We start from the raw sequence: 20,059 nt of genomic DNA on the forward strand, positions 1-20,059 counted from the left end.
AGGCGCAGCTGCGTCCTCAGCAGCATGGCCTCAGTACTGGTGACCCCTGCCCGTTCCAGGACAGTATCCAAATAGAGCAGAGATTACAACCAACCCGAATTCTCTCCTTCCTTCTCTCATCCCAGTGTCTCCCATGCCACAGCTGTCTTGGTCTGAGAAGTGAATATTCCCCTCCAATAACAGTGGATTTCACAAGTCCCTTAGGTAGACTTATGAGGGAATATTTTGGGAGTTAATCATAGAATGACTGTAACGTTTAGGCTGGAAAAAACATCTGGAGGTCATCTAGTTCAAACCCTGCTCAGAGTAAAGCCAGTTAAAATCAAGTTGCTCAGGTTATTATCCAGTTGAGTTTCAAATTTCTTTTAATATTAAAAACCTGTATGTAATTCATATTCCTCTGCAATAAGAGGTGGAAAAATTCTTAGGCAATATAAAATAGTAATCAATGACAGAACATAGCATAGAAACTTACTTATCTGAGAAATTCTATTTTTTTTTCTTGTGGGTATCATATTGCTCTTTACATTTGAGCTATTATTTCCTTTCTTTAAAGAAGCAAGCAATTGATTAGGCATCAAGAATAACTGAATAAAATTGTCAGGTAAATTTTCAACTGAATCGATATTCCTTTTGTGAAACTCTACCATCATTAATCTGGAACACAGGTTGGGATAAATGTGTATTTTTTTTTCTTCTCCCATCATTTTCTTTGCAGAACCAAGAAAATACCAGATAATTTCCTACTGGCAATCTCTTTCTTCCCCTTCACAACTGGATACTAGACTGACATATATGGTATTTGCTCATAGCATCCAATTTTTTGAAAGGTAATTTCTTCCATCCTATTTTGTGAATTGTTCTGATCACAACAAAACAAAAGAGAATGACTTACTGATACATGACAAGGTGAAAACCATGATGGAGCTTATCCTTTAAAGATGTAAAGATGAATCTTAGAGCAAATGATAATAATCATTATGCAACTCAATCAAATCTAGTTTATGAAAGCAGACACAGTTTCCCGTCATGATCCTTAACCCACTTTCCTAAAATTCCAAAATACTTATTAAAGGATCATGCTCACCTTCACTAGGTTTTCAACATTGTTCACGTCAACACAGTCATCTCTCGGGCTTTAGCTTTTGAAAAGATCTTGCTAATAATACACACAAGTTCTATAACATACAACACTGCTTTTTTAAATGTTGCATAAAATGTCTTTGTTTTAAAGAAACATAAGTCTGGATGTCAAAAGTAGGTTGAACAATTCTATTTTGCTACCCTCTCTAATATCAACACTGGATTTCGCTGCACTTAATCTGTAAGTAAAAAAATTCCAGAGGTAACAGTCAAAAGAACAGGTGAAATCCACCAAATAAAAGACTGTTCAAGAAGCTAAAATTTTAAAGAGAATTCATCCTCAGAAGACAGAATAGGAAGGATATGAACAACAAGCTAAGCATGGCTAGATCAGATAGTATGAAACCGCAATCTCATGATCCCTCTGTTCCAGTCCCTGGTGCAAATACACTCATTTCCACATAAAAGCACCCAGATAACAGAAAAAATCCCACAGCCTAAGGAGAGCTGGTTGGCCTGCCAGGCCAACAGACTTGCTGGATTACTGCCTATTATGCATCCAGAAGTACTCAATGTGATATCCACAAGAAAAAGATACGGGATTTCTCAAATAATAAGTTTCTATGCTATGTTGTGTCACTGATTAGTATTTTATATTGTATGAGATTTTTTTACTTCTTTCAGAGGAATATGAATAGCATACAAGCTTTGAATATTAGAAGAGATTTGAAACTCAACTGGATAATAACCTGAGCAACCTGATTTTAATGATTACTGAAAACTAACAGTATTCTTAAAGCATTACTGACCAAAATTAATCTCATTTATGCAGATATATCAGATACAGAGTAGGAGCAGGTGGAAAAAAGAGAATAGGTGTGTCTTCTCTTTCTTTACAAACCATATGTCTGCGTCATGCCACAACATGTTAGGTGGCAGCTGTAAGTGTGATCATCTTTTTGGTTTTTGTAATCAAAAATAAAAATTAGGGACTTTGATGAAGAAATAAAACTAGCTGATGCTTGGACCATACTTGCAATGGATTATAGATGTTCTCTATCATTCTTCCCTTCAGAAATATTATCTTAGGCCATATCCTCAAAATATTTTATTTTAAAAAGTATTATCTTTTTCACAAGTGACGTTGTTGTTTAAGGAAGTTTTATATTTTAGAAATTTAGCATCTTTTTAAAAAAATTCTTATATAATTTTTTTGCTGAGTAATCTTTAATTATGTATCCACAAGTACTCAAACTTTTATGGAATTAATGATGGTAGAATACAAATACAAATATCATGAGCAGCTTTTACTTTATTTGTGCAGTCTTGACCAAAGTTTCCTGCCTTCTCTGGTCAGATATTTATTCAAGCATTTTTCAGATACTTCTAATATATAATACCCTTTTAATGAAGTGATGCAATCACTGGCAGCAAAATAAGATCATCTTGTTTGTCTTGTTTACAAGAAGAATATCTGACTCCATTAAAATTTTCCCATCATGCAAGATATGATCTTCTGCTATTCCACAAATGTGTGACAACGGAATGTCACTTGTAGTGATAAAAGACAGCATATTCCTATCTTTTATCTTTAGGCAGGACTATACATACCCAAAAGACAACACTGTCAAGAAACCACATTATTTAGTATTCAGAATGAATAAAAATTAATTATAAGAAAACATGTTGACACCAGACTCCAAAAGACTAAAAACGGAGCCACATCAGTAACATTTGAAAAATGAAATTAGCACTGGATTTTGCAAGATGATCCCCTGTGGTGTCACAGCAACCAAGTTACGCAAAGCTTCACACAACTGAAAGGGTCCTCTGAAGGTTCTGCTTACTGATCTCTGGCAGAAAAGGTCACAGGCTACGTCGGAGGGATTTTTCAGCAGGGCTAAAAGGCAGGAAACAGTTGGGAGGAATGCAGAAATATTTCACAGGCAGTAATAAAAATTTTATATGGTTTGCATGTGAAGCTGTATAACTGATCTGTTTGCAAAACAGTCCGTGACGTAAGCTCAGAAAAACTATATTGTTCTATAGCATTTGCAATTTAGAATGACCATTAGCTACTCAGCAACATACATATAAACAGTGCTTTATTTAGCTTTTTAAAGAAGAAAATGAAGCACTTCAATATAAACTCACAAAATTATTATTCAAAGAGAGAGAAAGCAGACAGGGGTTAAAAGCCTTAAGAAACCAGGCAATATTTCTTACTGATAAAAACTGCTCTCCTCTCTGGGACTCTAATTAGGTCTCTCTCCTCTTTAAGAAAGAACATTGTTTCTAATTTCCTTATCATTCTTATGGCAGTGTTCAGGGATTCAGAGGAATACTTAAATACATATTCATAACAATAATTGAGGAAATATTCAGCATTTCGGAACACTGAATAAATCCGGAATTAAGTCTCCACTTGACTCATGCTTCCATTAATCTCTACTTTAAGGTCACACTGGCTAGCTCTCCATTTTGAAGCATTCGTCTGAGTATCTCGTTTCCCTATTTTCACTGTCAAAGCTTTCGTAGCTTCTGATCGAGTAGTAGCATTGCACAGCATACACTGACGTTTCACAGATGAAAAAATTAGACATAAGTAATTCTTTATACTGCTTCTTTACACAAATGTAGCTACCAGTTCAAAATGATAAACCAACAACAGTGCATGATTTGGAGCTCTTGCCAGCAGTCTCCCACAGCAGGCTGGTGGTAATCATTCACTTTTCATCACTGTCTCATTCCACGCTTAGTATGAGAGCTTTGCTACTACCTTTTCCTAGCTGCACGTCCTATAAAAAAACCTGAAGTTATGCTCTCATTTATCTGGGATTTGTCAATACAAATATGTTACTGCCAGTGATTTGAAGAGCTCAGCTGAACTACAGATCTCGACTCTTTGTTGTTTATTTTTTGCTTGTTTCTTTTCTCCTCCAGCCTCCCTGATTGTTTTCCTTCATATCAGAATGTCAGTACTGAAAATTATCCCAGCAAGGAGCCAGAGCCAGCAGCAGGCAGAGCAGGCAGTAGCCTAGGGCAGCCGACAGCTTGGTTTTTCTGTATCAGAGAAGAGAGGGACTGGCTGTGCCTGCCCAGCTGGTCACTGGCCTTCAGTTACAAGACTTTGCCCATCGCTGCCCAGGGATCGAGGGGAACAGGAGGCATCTCTCTTCCCAGAAGGAGAACCATTACTAACACCAAAGCGAGTAGAAAGGCACTTCTCTTTCTACCTCTTCCCACACCTCCTCTTTGCTGGAGAACATCCACACCAGACAGTTATGGGACTTTTGCCACAAGAGAATGTTTCTTTTTAATTGCCAATGGCTAATAGCTGATTCAGTTCCAGAAATATGGAGGAGCTGCACTCTCTACTGGTTTTATGCTAATGTAGCTGTCAGTGATCTTGACAATTCCATTATTAACGGGGGTCTGGGGAATCTCACACATCAGAAAAAACATAGAATATGAGCAATAGGGAACATAGCGTGGGGACATCTGAAGTGCTTTTCATGAGATTAACCTGCAGGTAATCAGTGTTTTCAAACAACATTGACGCAGAACTTCTCTCATGCCTGTTTACTTGGGCTGAGCAGTTCTATGCAGTGACATTTTTCAGATCTCAGAGTATGGGAAAACAAAGCTTTTTAGTCTGGAGAAGACTGAGGGAGGATCTTATCAATGCTCATAAATACTTAAAGGGTGGGTGTCAGGATCCTGCTTTGGCAGGGGCGTTGGACTACATGATCTTTCAAGGTCCCTCCCAACTCTCACCATTCTGTGATTCTGTGTGAACATCCAACCCTCCACGGGCCTTCTCCACCACCCTGGCAGGTCCCTATCACATAACAGTGATGAGTGCTGGAAGAAGCAGGGGGACAAGAGGAGGCAGATGACTTCAGAGTCTTCAGAGACTTGGGGACTCCTCCTGCCTATTTCTTAGGCTTCCTTTCACCAGTGAAATTTTCTGATTAAATTCTGTAGAGCCCTCTTAGTTCTACTGCTATCAATTAAAAAAAAAAAAAAGAAAGCAATATTGCTACTGTCAAGAAAACCTGATTTGGCTCTAACAGAAATATTAAGCTGTGGAATAAAGGATCTCCCATTCCATAGGCAGCTTCCTCCATCTTCTTTACTGTTTGACCATAATTTGCTAATTTCCTGCTTGTCTAATTTAATATCCTCCTCTGTTGCCTCAAACTACATCTCTATATAGGCTCACAAACTACATGTCTCTATATGCTCATAAGAACACTGTCTCATAATTACTCTTGCCAGAAATGGAAAACAGTACAGCTCAGAAGAGCACATGAACTAGATAGATTTTAGAGCTCTTGTCAGCCATGCCTCTTCAAGTTACACTTTTTTTGCAGGACAGCAAGTCAACAGCACCAGTAACTCTTACTCCTGTCCTTCTAGTGCACCGTTCAGGGCATCTTTCAATCATCCACTTCCTAAAGATGTGCAATTTTTTCCATACAATTCTATATGAATTTGGTTCATACATCACGACTTATACAGAATAGTCCATAATTTGTACTTCTCCCCTTTTGCAGTGAACTCATAACTATTGAGCCCTGAAATCCACTAAATCAGCTTACCAGCTCAGAGTAGATGCTAACATTACCCCTTTTCCTAGAAACACTCTTGTTTTTGTATTGACTCCATCTATTCTGGAACTTCCTTTTCACAGTTTCTACTTTGCCATGTGGGAAAATCCAACTAATCTGTTATAAACTTTTACTGAAAGTATCTGTTCATCATGTATACATCCTGATCCTTTTACAACCTTAACCAGCAGCCCTCAGTATGTAGTAAGCAAACTATGAGCTGACCATGAACCATCCCTACCATGTTTTGTTCACCATATTTGGAAATAGCTAGAGAGAAGCAAAACCCTTAACATCTACAAGACTGTTTTCTGGAACAAGAATAATTGCACCTAAGATTCAAGAATCTGTGTATTCTAAGTGATTTAGGGACATTCGAAGACCCATACCAGTGACACCAGAGGTTAACTGAGCATTTAAAACAGAAGGCAACAAGTTCAAGGGCAAGGAAAACACGCCATCAGAAGAAACAGGAACCTTGACTGTGACAGTAGGCAAAGGTTGGAGGCACTTGCTGCAGGGAACAGTGTGAGAGCAACTCTGAGTTTGAAAACAAAGCACAGCTTGGAGATGTGTCCTCCGTGAGAAAGATTCGCAACCCTTGTGGGACCCTGAGCCACGAGAGAACATCCCAACAGGTCCACAAACGAGCAAGGGATGTTCCATATCCACTTACTATGTTGCTTCAGTGTGCCTATCTGTGTGCCTTTTGCATTGTTGTTGGTTTTTTGAAGTTCCTCGTGTACAATGTGCAAATAAGACTGAGCATTCCTATGCCCTGGAGAAGGAACACAGCCAAGGACTGTGATAAGTGAATTTTACATCCTGTCCCACACACTTAAGAGCTCTGCAAAGCTGTCTGAATATGCTGCCGGCTTACTTGCCAAGGAAATTTGCTGCAACTAGGAGAAAGTCCACCAAATTAGATCTCCTCCTCCTCCCAACCCCTGAAGAGCCAGATAAAATTCTGTGCGTATGATTTTGAGTCTGTATTTGTGATCCGAATGGAATAGAAACTACCATCCCAACTCTGTTGAGCATGTTTTCTCATGTACTGCAACAATTGCAATTTTTAAATTGTCTTTCACAAGGCACACTATGGTGCCAGTAAAACTCCAACATGCTGTCTGCAAAGTTATCTACAAAAGATTCCAAATGACATTTTAACGGAGAGAAAAGTGCCTCAAGTCAATGTGTAGGTCAAACAAATCAACCAAAAACCACACTTAATTTTCTTCCTCTCTGCCACTCTAAGTGGTTCAACTACAGATGGCATGATTTTATCTCCCTCCAAGTCAGTTTGGTGACTGTCTCCCTCAAAAACTAATTGAAAGAAGTGGATCCTATAATTTAAAATGAAACAGGCTCAGCAGGTGAGTAAGCTTTGTCAAGATTGATTACTGAGTATTGATTTTCCACCAATTGTGCAAGTTACACTCCACAAGGCCACCTGCATATTAACCTAGAATCCATAAAACCACCTCGGGCAAATATCTATCGAGAGTTTTGTATTTTCAGAGGATAAAGTCTCTAGCTCTTTTCTTCACAGACACGTTAAAGAGCATTCATTTGGACAGCATTTACACTTCGTCCTTACTTCACCATAAATAACCGTTACTTGCATTTTCATTTTTCAGAAAGAATTTCAGATAACTACCCAGAGCTAACTTAGTAGCAGAAACCTGTAAAGATAGTCAGTTTGGTTCTCCCATTATACAGAAGAAACAGATGCTGGATGTAGCAAGAGCAGAGTGGCTTACTGTGGCCTGGAAGCTTCTGCTTGGTCCGTCTGAAGCTTCTCACCCCCCTCCACTTCCATGGTGCAGTAGACAATTCGATTCGGAGCGACTGACTTTAAGCCTTGTACCTCCATTATAACAATCTGAGGAAAAGAAAGCAAATAGCGTATCCTTCAGAAAACATTAAATACCACAGCTATTGCAGTATGAACCTCCACGCAGGTAAAAAAGAGAAAAAAAAGAAAAAATCCCCAAACCCCACTCACTCGTATCTTCACAGAGTTTAAATTTGGCCTTCCTCTTCTACTTTCAACAATATAGAGTAGAAATTGAAATTTTTTGCTCTGTTTCTACTTGGACAATGGCCAAAGCCTCACTCTCATCATAATTTAACTGCTAGTAGTTAAATTTCAAATTGAGGTCTAAATATAATTCTAAATCTTAATCCATGAGGAAATGTATCTTTTAAGCAGTCACCTAAATAAATATTTATAGAATGAAGAGGTTACAAAGTCGGACTTTAAACAAGACAAGTAAGTACACCGATCACATCTTAGAGGTTAATGGTGGTGCCGTGACACTGGAGGTTGCAACCTCTGAATCTCAGAAGCGATCCGGTGCTGTCCTGAGCAGCAGGCAGGTCAGAGCATCGCTGACAGATGCTGTAATATTTTTTTTCCTGCTGCCTACCTCATTTCCTTCTCCCAGCTCAGTACTTGCAGTCAGGTTTAGTGTGCATATGGGGACCGGGGGGAAAGAGAAAAAGCCACCTCTACCAGCTGTGCCCTGAGAAATTTCCTCACCAAGGAAATTCTGAGCTTGGCAGATCCCATAGCTTTTCAGCTCTTCTGAACTACTCAGTTATAGCTCAGAAGAGCCAAATGCAGCCCTGCTTCAAATGCTTTCAACGTTTTATAAACCTTACAGTTTGTCACAGCATGAAATTACTGAAATTTTTACACTTCAGATGTTTCTAATTCAGCGAAGATCTGAGAAGCAAGTCAGGTTTCCCTGCTTGCTTTGGGAAAGCAGCTTTCCTTCCCAGTTCCATTTGGGCCTATAAGAAAAAGTTAATCAGCAGAGAAGCTATCCTCAACTGAACTAAATGAAAAAATCTAATATTTGATTGTTTTAAAGGTGATAAAAGCAATGACTACTTTTGGTGCCATTAGAGGCAATTAGCTTCCTAGGTCAGGAAGCAACTACCAGAATATTTTGCTGTTAAACTGTTTGCATATTTGCCAATTTGTTTCAATTCGAGGACATTAAGACAGACTTCACCTCTAGCCGTAAAATGATTTGTACTTTAAAACTCCCAGCACCTTAGTAACAGATGTTGCATAACATTGCCAGTTTGTTAATGTTACAATGAGATGACAGTCATGGATCATTCAGAACATTTTTTACATTACTCATAAATTTTCAACATTGCCTAGTATGCTTTTTAAATGATAACAGCAAATCAGGGAGAATGCCGTAATAATCTCTCTTTTGTGGTCCAGGAATTAAGCAGTCATCAAAGTGATCAATGATCACTGAGAGACTGCACTAGAGATCCTTCTAGCTAACACTGCCTATACAGCCTTTCCACACAGCAAACGTACATCCTTGCTGAATGCAGACTTCATGTTTATTCATTTTCACGTTGATACTACTTCTCCTTGAGTTTCCAATCTAATTGCACAGTACATTTGTCTTTGGCAGCAATTCTGGATTCCAGAAAAAAGTTCCATTTCATTAGGAAGGAAACTGTCACTGGCTGATTTCCTATCTCATTAGCTGATGAACAGCTTCCTAAATGTTGCTTGTCTATTTCTGAAATTGTCCATCAGCTGAAGAACATAAGTGATTAAGTCTTCTGCTCTTACTTGATATTTCATTTATTTATTTTACAAATTTCTGCAAACAGGTTATTTGAGGAAAAATCCAACTTGCAAAAGGAGTCACTGTTGCTTGCAGTGATGTGCAGGGGTCTCTCTTCTCTTTGCCAGCAAGCTCAACTCCCACCAGAACATTATAAATGTTACCAACATCTTTTGCTGTTCTGTCCTGATAACAACAAGCAGTGGTAGCATGAACCCTAGACACTTTCCCTCCCCTCTAAATATATTCATCGAGTTCTTCTACTCTGTCCTGATGGTCAGACACGTTATAGGTTTCCTCTTTGTCCACGTGCCTCTGCAGCAGCCCTCCGCAGGGTTTTGCTGGTTACTCTACAATTTAATTAAGTCGTATCACAAAAGACATGATAGATTTATTTATGTTTTTTTTTAGGACTGTGAAATTGTGCACATATGACCACACATTTTCAAAAATAAAGTATTCCGTCTCCAAGGAAATGCGATCAGCTTTTCTTGTTTGTCCATTTGCATAGATAAAGAGTAGACAGTTCACGTTTCAATCTAAGAATATCAGTTCAGGTGTTTTCTTTTGCCCTTATATCCTCCATGATTTAGCTTCCCAAAAATATGAACATACTTGTTCAACAAGAAACTCAAGTTATGTGGTTAACACCATGTTTAAAATGAAAATTTGCCCTACTAAAAACTGCTACTTGTAGAGTTACCCTTTAATGATTTCCTTGCACAGGATGAACTGTAAATTACTAATCTTGCAGAAGATCTGTGTGTTTTCTTTATCAGTGATGGAGGGGAAAAAAACCCCAAAACTCTAAAAAGTTCACCAGCTCTAATAGTATACATTTCTGGTGTGAAAGAGTGAGGGTTGAAAACAAGGCAAAACTGTGCCAAATACACCAGTAATTGTATCTCCTGTCTTTTTGCATTTCACATTTCAATCATTTCCTGCTCTTTTCCACCACATCGTCTTCAGTACATACTTGATATTTCTCTCTAGAGGCGCAGAGAAAGCTTTTCTTCTTCTTCCATTCCTCACCAAGCAAACTTTCTTGAAAACAGAAAACATTATCAACAACCCTTTTTTCAGGTACTTTTTAAGTGCTTCAGGACTACTCTTTGCTACTGCTATTTACAGATCATTCCAGGCCTGGTATTTCACTTGAGGCAGACACAGCACACGTGACAGAGACACACAAGCTTCAGCACAGGAGTTATAAAACTACCTCAGCATTTCATACACTACAGTACTAAGGGCCTGCCCTCCAATTTTACATACTCGATGAACTAATACTTTATAGCGTATTGAATGATGCATCTTACTAGTCTTTGAAAGCCAACGTTGAGCTTTTACACTATTAGCTAGTAATATTAAGATTTCATACAGTAAGATAAGTAATTTCTCTGTCATACACAGGATTTAAACTTTTTGACCTGTCCCTTTTTTGACATTTTTAAAATTCCATGTGTTTATTGAAGTCATGGGAAAGAAAAATTGATTTGCATTTTCAACAACACGTGAAAAAAGCAGGTCCTCATTTCAGTTAAGAAAAATGCTGTTTGAAAGATGAAAATTTTTTGTTTATTATAAACCATTTAAAAATTGAAATACATATTCTGTAACATTATCCAATGTCTTAAACAGAATAAAGCCATTTCAAGTGCATAGAACAAGTGTCTCACTTTCTGACCAACTAACACACAGTACAGATTGTGGAAATATCTTGATTCTATTATCGTTGAAAGAGAGATCAGCATTTCCTGATACGCACATTTGTGTAACTAGACCTAAGCTATGTTGCTGTCATGACAGATGTTTAAGTATTTAACTCCATGGTTTTCTCTCAGAGTCAGTTGAGCTCTGGATGGATTAGCACCTAATCCCTGTAGACCAGTCCTCCTGTATAATCTCAGTAAACATGAACTAGTTCCTTGAGGAAAATGGAGAATTTTATTAAAATCTGCTACGACCACCAGTATTTTTTTTTTAGTTGTTATTTTCTAAATGTTTTCAGTGAGAAAACACAACTCGTTTGTAAAACTCTATGAATGAGTTCCTGACAACAGAAATGTTTCACTATTATGTTCAAAAGTATACATAGCTACTTAACGCAATGGAGTTCATTTAAGAGTTATATTTGTGTGGGAGATTCAGTGGGAGTTTTAACTGCCCACACTGCTGTGGAGGCACAAATGCAGGTACTGCTGCAAGAGGAAAATGTATCATGTATCTAACTCCTAATAATCAAAGATACAAACACTAATTTACTCCCTTAACATAAAATTTTAAAATTGCCAAGGAAGGACTAGTAACAAAAAAAGTATCAAGAAATAGATACTTTAGTAATTTAAACTGCCAATAAGTTTTCTGTGAAATTATTACCTCTATTGTGAAGGACAGGACCACATCAGACTTCGACAGCTGAACCTCATTTTCATCTCCGATGTCCAAGAACGCAGAATTCTGCGATCGTTTTAACTTCTGCAGTTTAAATTCCGGCCCACCTTTAGACACTGGAAGACTTTCCAAATTTGCCATCAGCAAATTCACCGAAGACCGTAACTCTTCTATGTACATGTTCTCCATTTCTCTTGTTACGAATTTTGGGAATTTTCTTTCCTTGGAAGGTATATTTAAAAAGTTAGGGAGGAAAAAAATCATCCTGTGTTATATGTCATGTTAATTTGCTTTCAGTTAAGAGATACTTAATAAAAATAAATCTTAATTTCAGTCTATTTTCATATCTTCAAAAGACTGATAGGAAGGTTAATCCCATCCCATAAATACAGTTAATTTTGAAAAGAAGAAATGCAATATGAATTGAGAATTCCATCATATTCCTGAAATAGATAATATAAGAATAATTCCTGAAATAGAGAAAATATCTCCTTGAAAAAAAAAAGTGGCATTTGTAAAAATTTTACCTTTTGCCTCCCTATATCATTTAATCATAAATCCAGGCAGAAGATGTACACATTAGGTATTTCTAATACACATGTTTTAAGCATATCGATTGACAATATGCCTTTAATGTTACCTTCAAGTATTTCATAAATTGACAAAATGAACTGTCCACTAACAACTTTGCTACTTCATCCATTCCCCATGCTACCAAAAGTAAGTCATATTCATGCTTCTAACATAAAGCTGTTAAACTACAATCAAGATATGAAATTCTTATCATTGTTTATTTGTATTTTTAATAATAGGTCATTCATTTTGAAAATAATGCTGAATTATTACACACAGGATTATTTTAAACATGTTAGAAAGAATTTAAATATCCCTGTTTTCTTCTGTCCGATAATAGCATTTAACTATTTTATTAATTACAAAAGGGGGAACATATAAACATACATAAAGCACAAATGAAAACGTAAAAAGAAAATTTTACTTATGGTTTCTCCCCTGATATTGAATATAGGGCATCTTGGGAGTATATGTCAATCAAGATTAAACAAAAATATAAGTTATTCTAAAATATGTATTTTATGTATAAATGAGAAACAAACAATGTGCCTCAGGTAGTCTCTGCAAAGGTAGGCACGTTGCTCATATACCAGACATTTTTACTGTTAGCTGTTATAAGGAATATCGTAAAATGCTATACATTAAAACTTTACAGTTCATTTTTTTTCAGTAATGAAGACTAAGCAAGCTGACTGTGACCCAAATCACCTGCAGCAAGTCCAGTGGTCTGGCTCATTACAGCATTACAGAGCCAGTATATTGCATTTAAAAAAAAAAAAAAGAAAAAAAAAAGTTATTTATAGTTAGAAACCAAAACCACAGGGTAAGTAAAAAAACGCCACTTCAGAGGGCTTTTCAAACTGTACCTTAACCTGTGAGGATCATTCCAATAATAATATGCCAACAGAGAAGACCGGGAAGACAGATTGTTACTATGATGTTAAAAGATCTTTCCTCTTCCTCACATGCTTTTTCCACCCCAGTGTAAAAAATGAAGAAACTTTATACAATGCTTTTTGCTGTTTATTTTTCGTGACCATAATCTTCCATGATTTATGACAGCACTATCAGAATATACGGTGCCCTTTATTTCTGTAAAACATGAATGTTTGTAGTCACCTCTGTCCTTTACAAAACAATGGTGAGGTTTGTTCATAAAGGCTCTGAAGTCTACAAAATTCCACCTCTCCTCCCCTTTAATTTGCTTTTTTAAGACTGTGAATTTGTAACAAATTGCTATAGCACATAATATTTAAAATAATTTAGAGACACAAGAATAGTGGGGAGTTTCCACTCTTTTTTTAGTGCTTAACCACAGGACTGTAATTATGTTGATTTGAAAAGCCTGGATCGTCTGAAGAACAACACGTGCCCCAGCACAGCACTGGAATTCTGGGATCTCTGTTTGCAACACATTGGAATACATCCTGAAGCAAAGAGCCTGGGGACAGATGTGAGACCTTTAGGTCTGGATTCTGAGAGTGCTAAAATGAGTTTTCAAAATACACTTCTGAAGGAGAAAAGACGCCGGGTAGTCTCTTCATAGGATCACATAAACATTTATCTTAGAAGAGCGTAGAACCAGTTACAATAACTTGAAAACCCCATTAGGTCATACATACTTTGATTTCAACTACATGAAATTTAGTTCTATGAAGAAACAGATGCATGAATTTCCCATTGGTTTTATTTTGTCATAGACGAACATATTTCTGACCTTTAGCAAGGAGAAAACTGAGAGGAGACCTTACCAATGTCTATAAATATGTAAAAGGTGGGTATAAGGAGGACGGAGCCAGGCTCTTCTCAGTACCACCCAGTGACAGGACAAGGGGCAATGGGTACAAGCTGGCAATCAGGAAGTTCCATCTAAACATGAGGAAAAACTTCTTTACTGTGAGGGTGACAGAGCACTGGCACAGGCTGCCCAGGGAGCTTGTGGAGTCTCCTTCTCTGGAGGCTTTCAAAACCTGCCTGGACACTTTCCTGTGTGACTTGCTCTGGGTGATCCTGCTTTTTGCAAGGGGGTTGGACTAGATGATCTCTAGAGGTCCCTTCCAACTCTGACCGTTCTGTGATTCTGTTCTTGACTTCATTAAACAGTCTAAATTATCTTTTCTGCTATAACAAATTCATACATAATTAACAACTTATAAAATCAGCGAGTAATTTAGTATAGGAACCATGAATGAGATCTCAACAACAAAAAAAGCTATATGCAGAGATTTCTCTTCTGCGGTGCTGATCTCTTGAGACTGCAAATTCTCTTATATGCAGGTAATCAGTGGAAACCCTTTTCTTTACCAGAAAGTTGCTAGAATACGTAATACACCATCAAAAAGTTTTTTACTTCAGTTTTGAGCTCTGAGAATAAAGTTTGTATTTTACAGTATTTGATTTGATTATTAAATGACTTTAATAATTCTCACAGCTGCTAGAATTAAGATTAGTTCTCAAAGTCCACCACAAAAAAACCCCTGCATTTTAAGTAGTTTGAATAAGATGTAAGAAAACTGTGATTTGTGACTTGGGTGTACAATGTAGGACATGGTGTTCCTTATTTTCTGTAAAACTGTGCAATCGACACTGTGACAACCAGAAGAGTTTTCAAGTAATGGTTTGGGTAAAAACTGGATAAATAAATTTTTCTTTAAAAAAATCTACAGCAGTGTACACACATTACAAACAGAATGAAAAAGATTTACACTTTAAAATTAATTTGAAGATTTTATGGACAGCATCTTCCTTTTTAGGAAGATTACACCTCCAAGTTGTTATTTATGAACTTCATAGACCTAAATGATATTTTTTCCTTTTGAAGGAACATGCAAATCTTAACTGCTTTACAATTTGTATCATATTGATATGATACACTTTCTTCTGCACATGAGTATAACATATATGTTTCCAATATCTTGTAATATTTGCTGATAAATGCAAGAAGAAATGAGAGCAAACATAAGATTATTGGACACCTTTGATTGTAAGCCCAGGCTTCACAGAACACTGAAAAGACTTAAGTTTACCTTTCTGCAACAAAGGACTCAAATTTAGTAAGATATGGCTGGGGAGAACACCAATCCCATCTGTGATATTTAATACAGAAGAGCATAATAGTGTCGAGAGAAAAAAAAAGACTTGCCTCTAAAATTTACAAAAAGAATTTTATAATTTACCCAGTCATCACTAATTTGACCTACAAGACTCATTTATACTTTATTACTTGCAACACTAATACAACAATTATGAATCTAGACTTAATCTCTAAATGTAAACTATATTATATATAGGTATAAAATAAATCACATATAACCTGTAGTAAGACATAGACATTACGGTTATACCCTAAGCACAGCATAATGTACTTGTGTAGGCAAAAGATGACTTATTTTAGTTTAAAAGTACATAAACCCAAATGTGCAAAAAATCTACTTTTTGTTTCACCACTGGACTTGCTAATGAAGGAAATGTAGGAACACGCAGCATATGACTTTCCAAAAACAATTTTTGCTTTCTCCATATCCCTTTTGGACACAGATACTCCAGAGGAAAAAGAAATGCATCTACCAGAATGTTTTCAAATGATCTTCTGCTTAATTTAAGAATCAGAAAGTGGAAAAACACGCTATGTGTTGTCCCGTTGAATCTCATATGAAGATATGGTTTTGGTACATGAAAGCAACCACTTACCCTTGCCATTTGTTCTGCCAATTGTAGTCGTCCATCTAGTTCTCGCCTGATCTGGGCTGCTTGCTCATCTCCATTATCCAGCTTGGGCAGAGAGCAAAAACAGAGTTAACTCTGAGAAACATGCATTATATTTTAACTTTATAGCAGGTAATGTAGTTAAAACCAAATCGGAAACGAATTGGATCCTTTTTCATCTTAAAATCAATCAAACATTAAGCAAATACATGGTTTTGAGTCTTATCAAGGTAACAGAAATTAAGTGGCCACCAGTTACCTGCGGCAGGTAGGGTCTCAGAACGGTGGCCAGCACTCCCTCGAACTTTTAATACTCAGGCTAAACAGAAGAAGCATTACTTCCTTATGAAAATAGCAGCTGAAAACATTTCTCCATAAAGCAGAAAACTAGACCGAAACTAGACTGGCTTAGAGAATATTTTCAAAGAAATTTTTTGGTGCCATGAGTTCCTGTGTAGGAATATATAGATACAGGGAAAGAAAACTGTGTCGCTGGGCCTTCTAAATATGGTATTATTTCACTCACATAGCTTCTCTCCTCAAATATTGGCTAGCTGCTCATGTCAAGGAATATCCAATTTTCAAGCCTACAACATTTTCATAAATAGAGAATAGTCATGACTAAACATCCGGCTTCCATCAGGGAGGTAAAGGGGAAGAACACATCTCTTCTGGGTTTCAACAGAAAGGAGACTCTCCAACTCATTTTTCTCCTTTTTACTTGTTAAGGACGGGGTGGGGGAACGTGGGTGAATGGGGCTTGAGCTCAACACACTGACCTGCACAGCTGGTGAAGAGGAAGAAAAGTGATGCATCTAGAAAAGGTCAGGCCCACCTTGCCTTCCTACCTGAAGAAATGCCAAACAAGGACAAAGATGGAGTCCCAGCGGAGGGCTCCCTCCGTCCCTTGGGCTAACCACAGGCACGATGCCACATGGTGGCATGACCCCAGTATATTTAGTATGTTGCTACGGTTTAAGGACACCTAAACTGTTCTTCACTAAGAAAAACACCTTAAACTGATTAGGGATGTAAACTGGCAAAAATTATTTCTCTAATTAAACGAGAACTTCAGCTAATGAACGCACAATTAGTTTGGCAAATGATTCATTACATTAAACTAAGGCTTTTAAGTGAGACTGCTATTCACTGAATCAGGCCAAATACATAACACCAGCTCCTTTGCAATGCTAAACCTGTTAGATCTTACTGAACCAAGGCAGTCATGAACATGAAACATTTCCTTCAAAATCCAATTTTCAAAGAGGAATCATGAAAAATAACACTATCTAGCACTTAGAGGTCAATTGCAGCAGTATGCTTAATGCAAATCAGATCGCATTTAGCAACAGGATAAAAAGTTTTCTACTGCTAGCACAGAAGCACTGAGAGAACGTGCAATCTGCCACCTGCACAATCTGGTGTCTCACAAGATTCTTGCAGGATCTGGACTACCAGAGAGAGAACAAAACCTGACAGCTTCCCCAAAAGAGGCTCAAGTTTAAACTACGTTCCAGACTGGAAGGGTGAACCCCCTAAGTGTGTCTGCAAATCTGCTCCTAGCTGGACTGTGAGCATAAGTGGCAAGAGCATTCTCAGTGAAAGCAAATAGTTAATGTTTTAAGAATATAATTACAGCATTTCAGATAAATTCCCAAATTTGTATTCTTCCACTTCTTAACTGAGGCAGAGATTTCTTATTGAACTTGTCACCGAGAATGTTTCTATCTTCTACTTTCCATTGTATTATAGCCACATAGTGTTTGCAATTATTTCTGTTTAACCAGTAGGAAAGTCAGTCTAATATGAAAAACAACCATCACAGGCAATTGCTTGAAAAAATATCCACTTGAAGGTAATTTTGATGAGTGAACTCTTATTTCTGTAAAAAGGAGAGTGTGGGAGAGCAAAATGAAGCTGTGTCAAGGCACAACTTAAATCACCACCTCTACTATTAGCTCATTTGAAGAGGCTTAAAAACTGGTATTTATTTTTCCATTAAAAACACACACATGAAATGATAATTTAAGTTAATGAATGTGTAACCAGGTATTGCAAATCTTAGCATATTTTCCTTACCTATGCACTGCTTCCCATTAACTGTTTGTACTTGAGTACCTAAAAATGTGCTGGTTTCCCTACTCACTGATTTTTAAACTTCAGTCTTATTCCTGAAACACTTAACACATTTTAATGGTTTTGTTTATGTATGTAAGGATATTTTGTAAGGTATGGAATGAAGCTGAAGAGGTGAAACACCGAAGAATGCTGCTTTGCTCATAGAAAAGAGCCAGGGTAAGAATGATTAGTAGGTCATTCACAGCTGTATTAATAATAAGTAAAGTTGCTGACACTGGTATTTTTGCACTGTGTAAAATGAAGAGACAATGAGAAAAACAGTAACTCAGTAAGGTCATTCTACTACTTTTTAGTCTAAATTCAACACAACATGAACAACTTTGAAAGCAAAGCAGCGATTATGAATGTGTAATCAATTATACTTTATATATCTACTGAATCTGAAGTGACAACAACAGTAAGACTGAGCAGGTTCTGAAAATGTAGGTGGTACTTCGAATTTGTGAGTTGTGTGCAATTTTTACATAGGGAAGACCCTTGATACAACGCGCTGTACAGGTGGGAAGCAGTGACAAGGATTAACATTAAGTGTACCATTCTCCTTCACTCCTTATTCGTGGAAACTCGTACCCAAGACATCTGTGGCATACAAAGTTATGACAACCATTGCAGTAATTTTCAGCCTATTAAATAAAAAACTAGAAAAGTATACGACACTATTCACAGAAATGAATATAAATGTAACACTGCAGAGCAGCAATTCAGATTCTCCTCAGTATTGCAACTGAAATTTGGTTTAAAAAATCACTAATTGGTAATCACTTAAAATTCAAGCAAAGGGTTTTTGTTGTATTTTTTTTGGCATTCATATGGCATCACATAATGTTTCCCATCCTTAAATATGAAAGCATGTGTTTTAAAAAAAGTTATAGCCTTAGAGATTATCTTAAAAGAGGGCACATACACATTCCATTTAATCAAAATATTTCAGCTTTCTGCAACAGCAGCAATTATATACCACAGCTATAACACTGCATTAACACTAGAGATGCTCCTTATGTCACTTACAACCTCACATAACCGCTTAGCATTGTAGCAGCAGGGAACATCACTACAGAAGACTCTGCATATACCAGATACTTGTTTTCAGTTTAAAATACATTAGAAGTCCTGACCAAACAAACATTTCCCCCAAATGCCATAGAGCTGGCCCCCAGACCTTGTAAAACCTAGGCAAAGACACTGACTCTCCTTTTGAGGGCTAGTTAATTCAGTAGGAAAATTCCCAACTGAGCAAGAATATGCAGAGGACAGCTGTGTCACTTGTGCCCTTTCTTTTTGAAAGATGATTATTTGAATTTTAAAAGCTTCTTCTCAAAAAAAAATCAGTAGTTTTGAATGACTACGCTTGGGTGAACAAGAAACTACTTTTTACAATAGAAAGAAAGAAGAAATAAATGGTAGCTCATCATCTTTTTCCCCAGTGGTGTTATATAAAATCAGCTTTCTAAAATAAACCTGCCACTGTTAGACATCAAGCTACTAATTCAAAAATGTTTTTATTCATTAATGATTGAAGTTGCCTTTATTTCTTCTCACTCTGAAAAGGGCAATCATTTTTGTTACAAACTTCTTTATTAGTAGAGATGGAGTGGGAACATCCTCAATAAGGAAGTTGCCCAACAGTTCTTATTAGAGGATGTTTTCCATTTCTTATGTAAGTGTCAACTTCTAAAAGACAGACTAAAGTTTTTTACTTCAAATTTCTGGTTTAAGAATTTCAATCAAGACACTCCTGCCTCTGAGGAGGCCAGGGAAGATAATACACTGCATTTTCTATAATTAAAAAAATGGTGACCATCTTGTCAAAGAGGTCTAGCACTATCTTGCTTTGAAAGAAGGATCTCAAATTTAGCAGGGTCCCGTCTGTGTAAATCACCTCAATTCTGGCCAAGTTACGAACCTTTGAAAAAATCAGCCTTGCAGCAGTCAGGCTACAAAGAGCCACTACCA

The 20,059-nt window shown here is 37.0% G+C and overlaps 1 protein-coding gene across 1 annotated transcript; it reads right to left on the reverse strand.

Moving 5' to 3' along the window:
* Positions 1 to 7,445: 7,445 nt before the first annotated feature.
* On the reverse strand, positions 7,446 to 16,911 carry LOC104275404 (calcium-dependent secretion activator 2-like). Its single transcript, XM_009871343.1, has 4 exons — positions 16,816 to 16,911; positions 15,953 to 16,033; positions 11,675 to 11,911; positions 7,446 to 7,578 (listed from the first exon to the last, which is right to left on the reverse strand). The coding sequence occupies exons 1-4, from the start codon at positions 16,909 to 16,911 to the stop codon at positions 7,453 to 7,455; spliced, it is 540 nt and encodes a 179-aa protein (XP_009869645.1). The 3' UTR covers positions 7,446 to 7,452.
* Between the last annotated feature and the right edge of the window lie 3,148 nt (positions 16,912 to 20,059).

Source organism: Apaloderma vittatum, unplaced genomic scaffold (genome assembly GCF_000703405.1).
Source record: "Apaloderma vittatum isolate BGI_N311 unplaced genomic scaffold, ASM70340v1 scaffold12356, whole genome shotgun sequence".
Lineage (NCBI taxonomy): Eukaryota > Metazoa > Chordata > Aves > Trogoniformes > Trogonidae > Apaloderma > Apaloderma vittatum.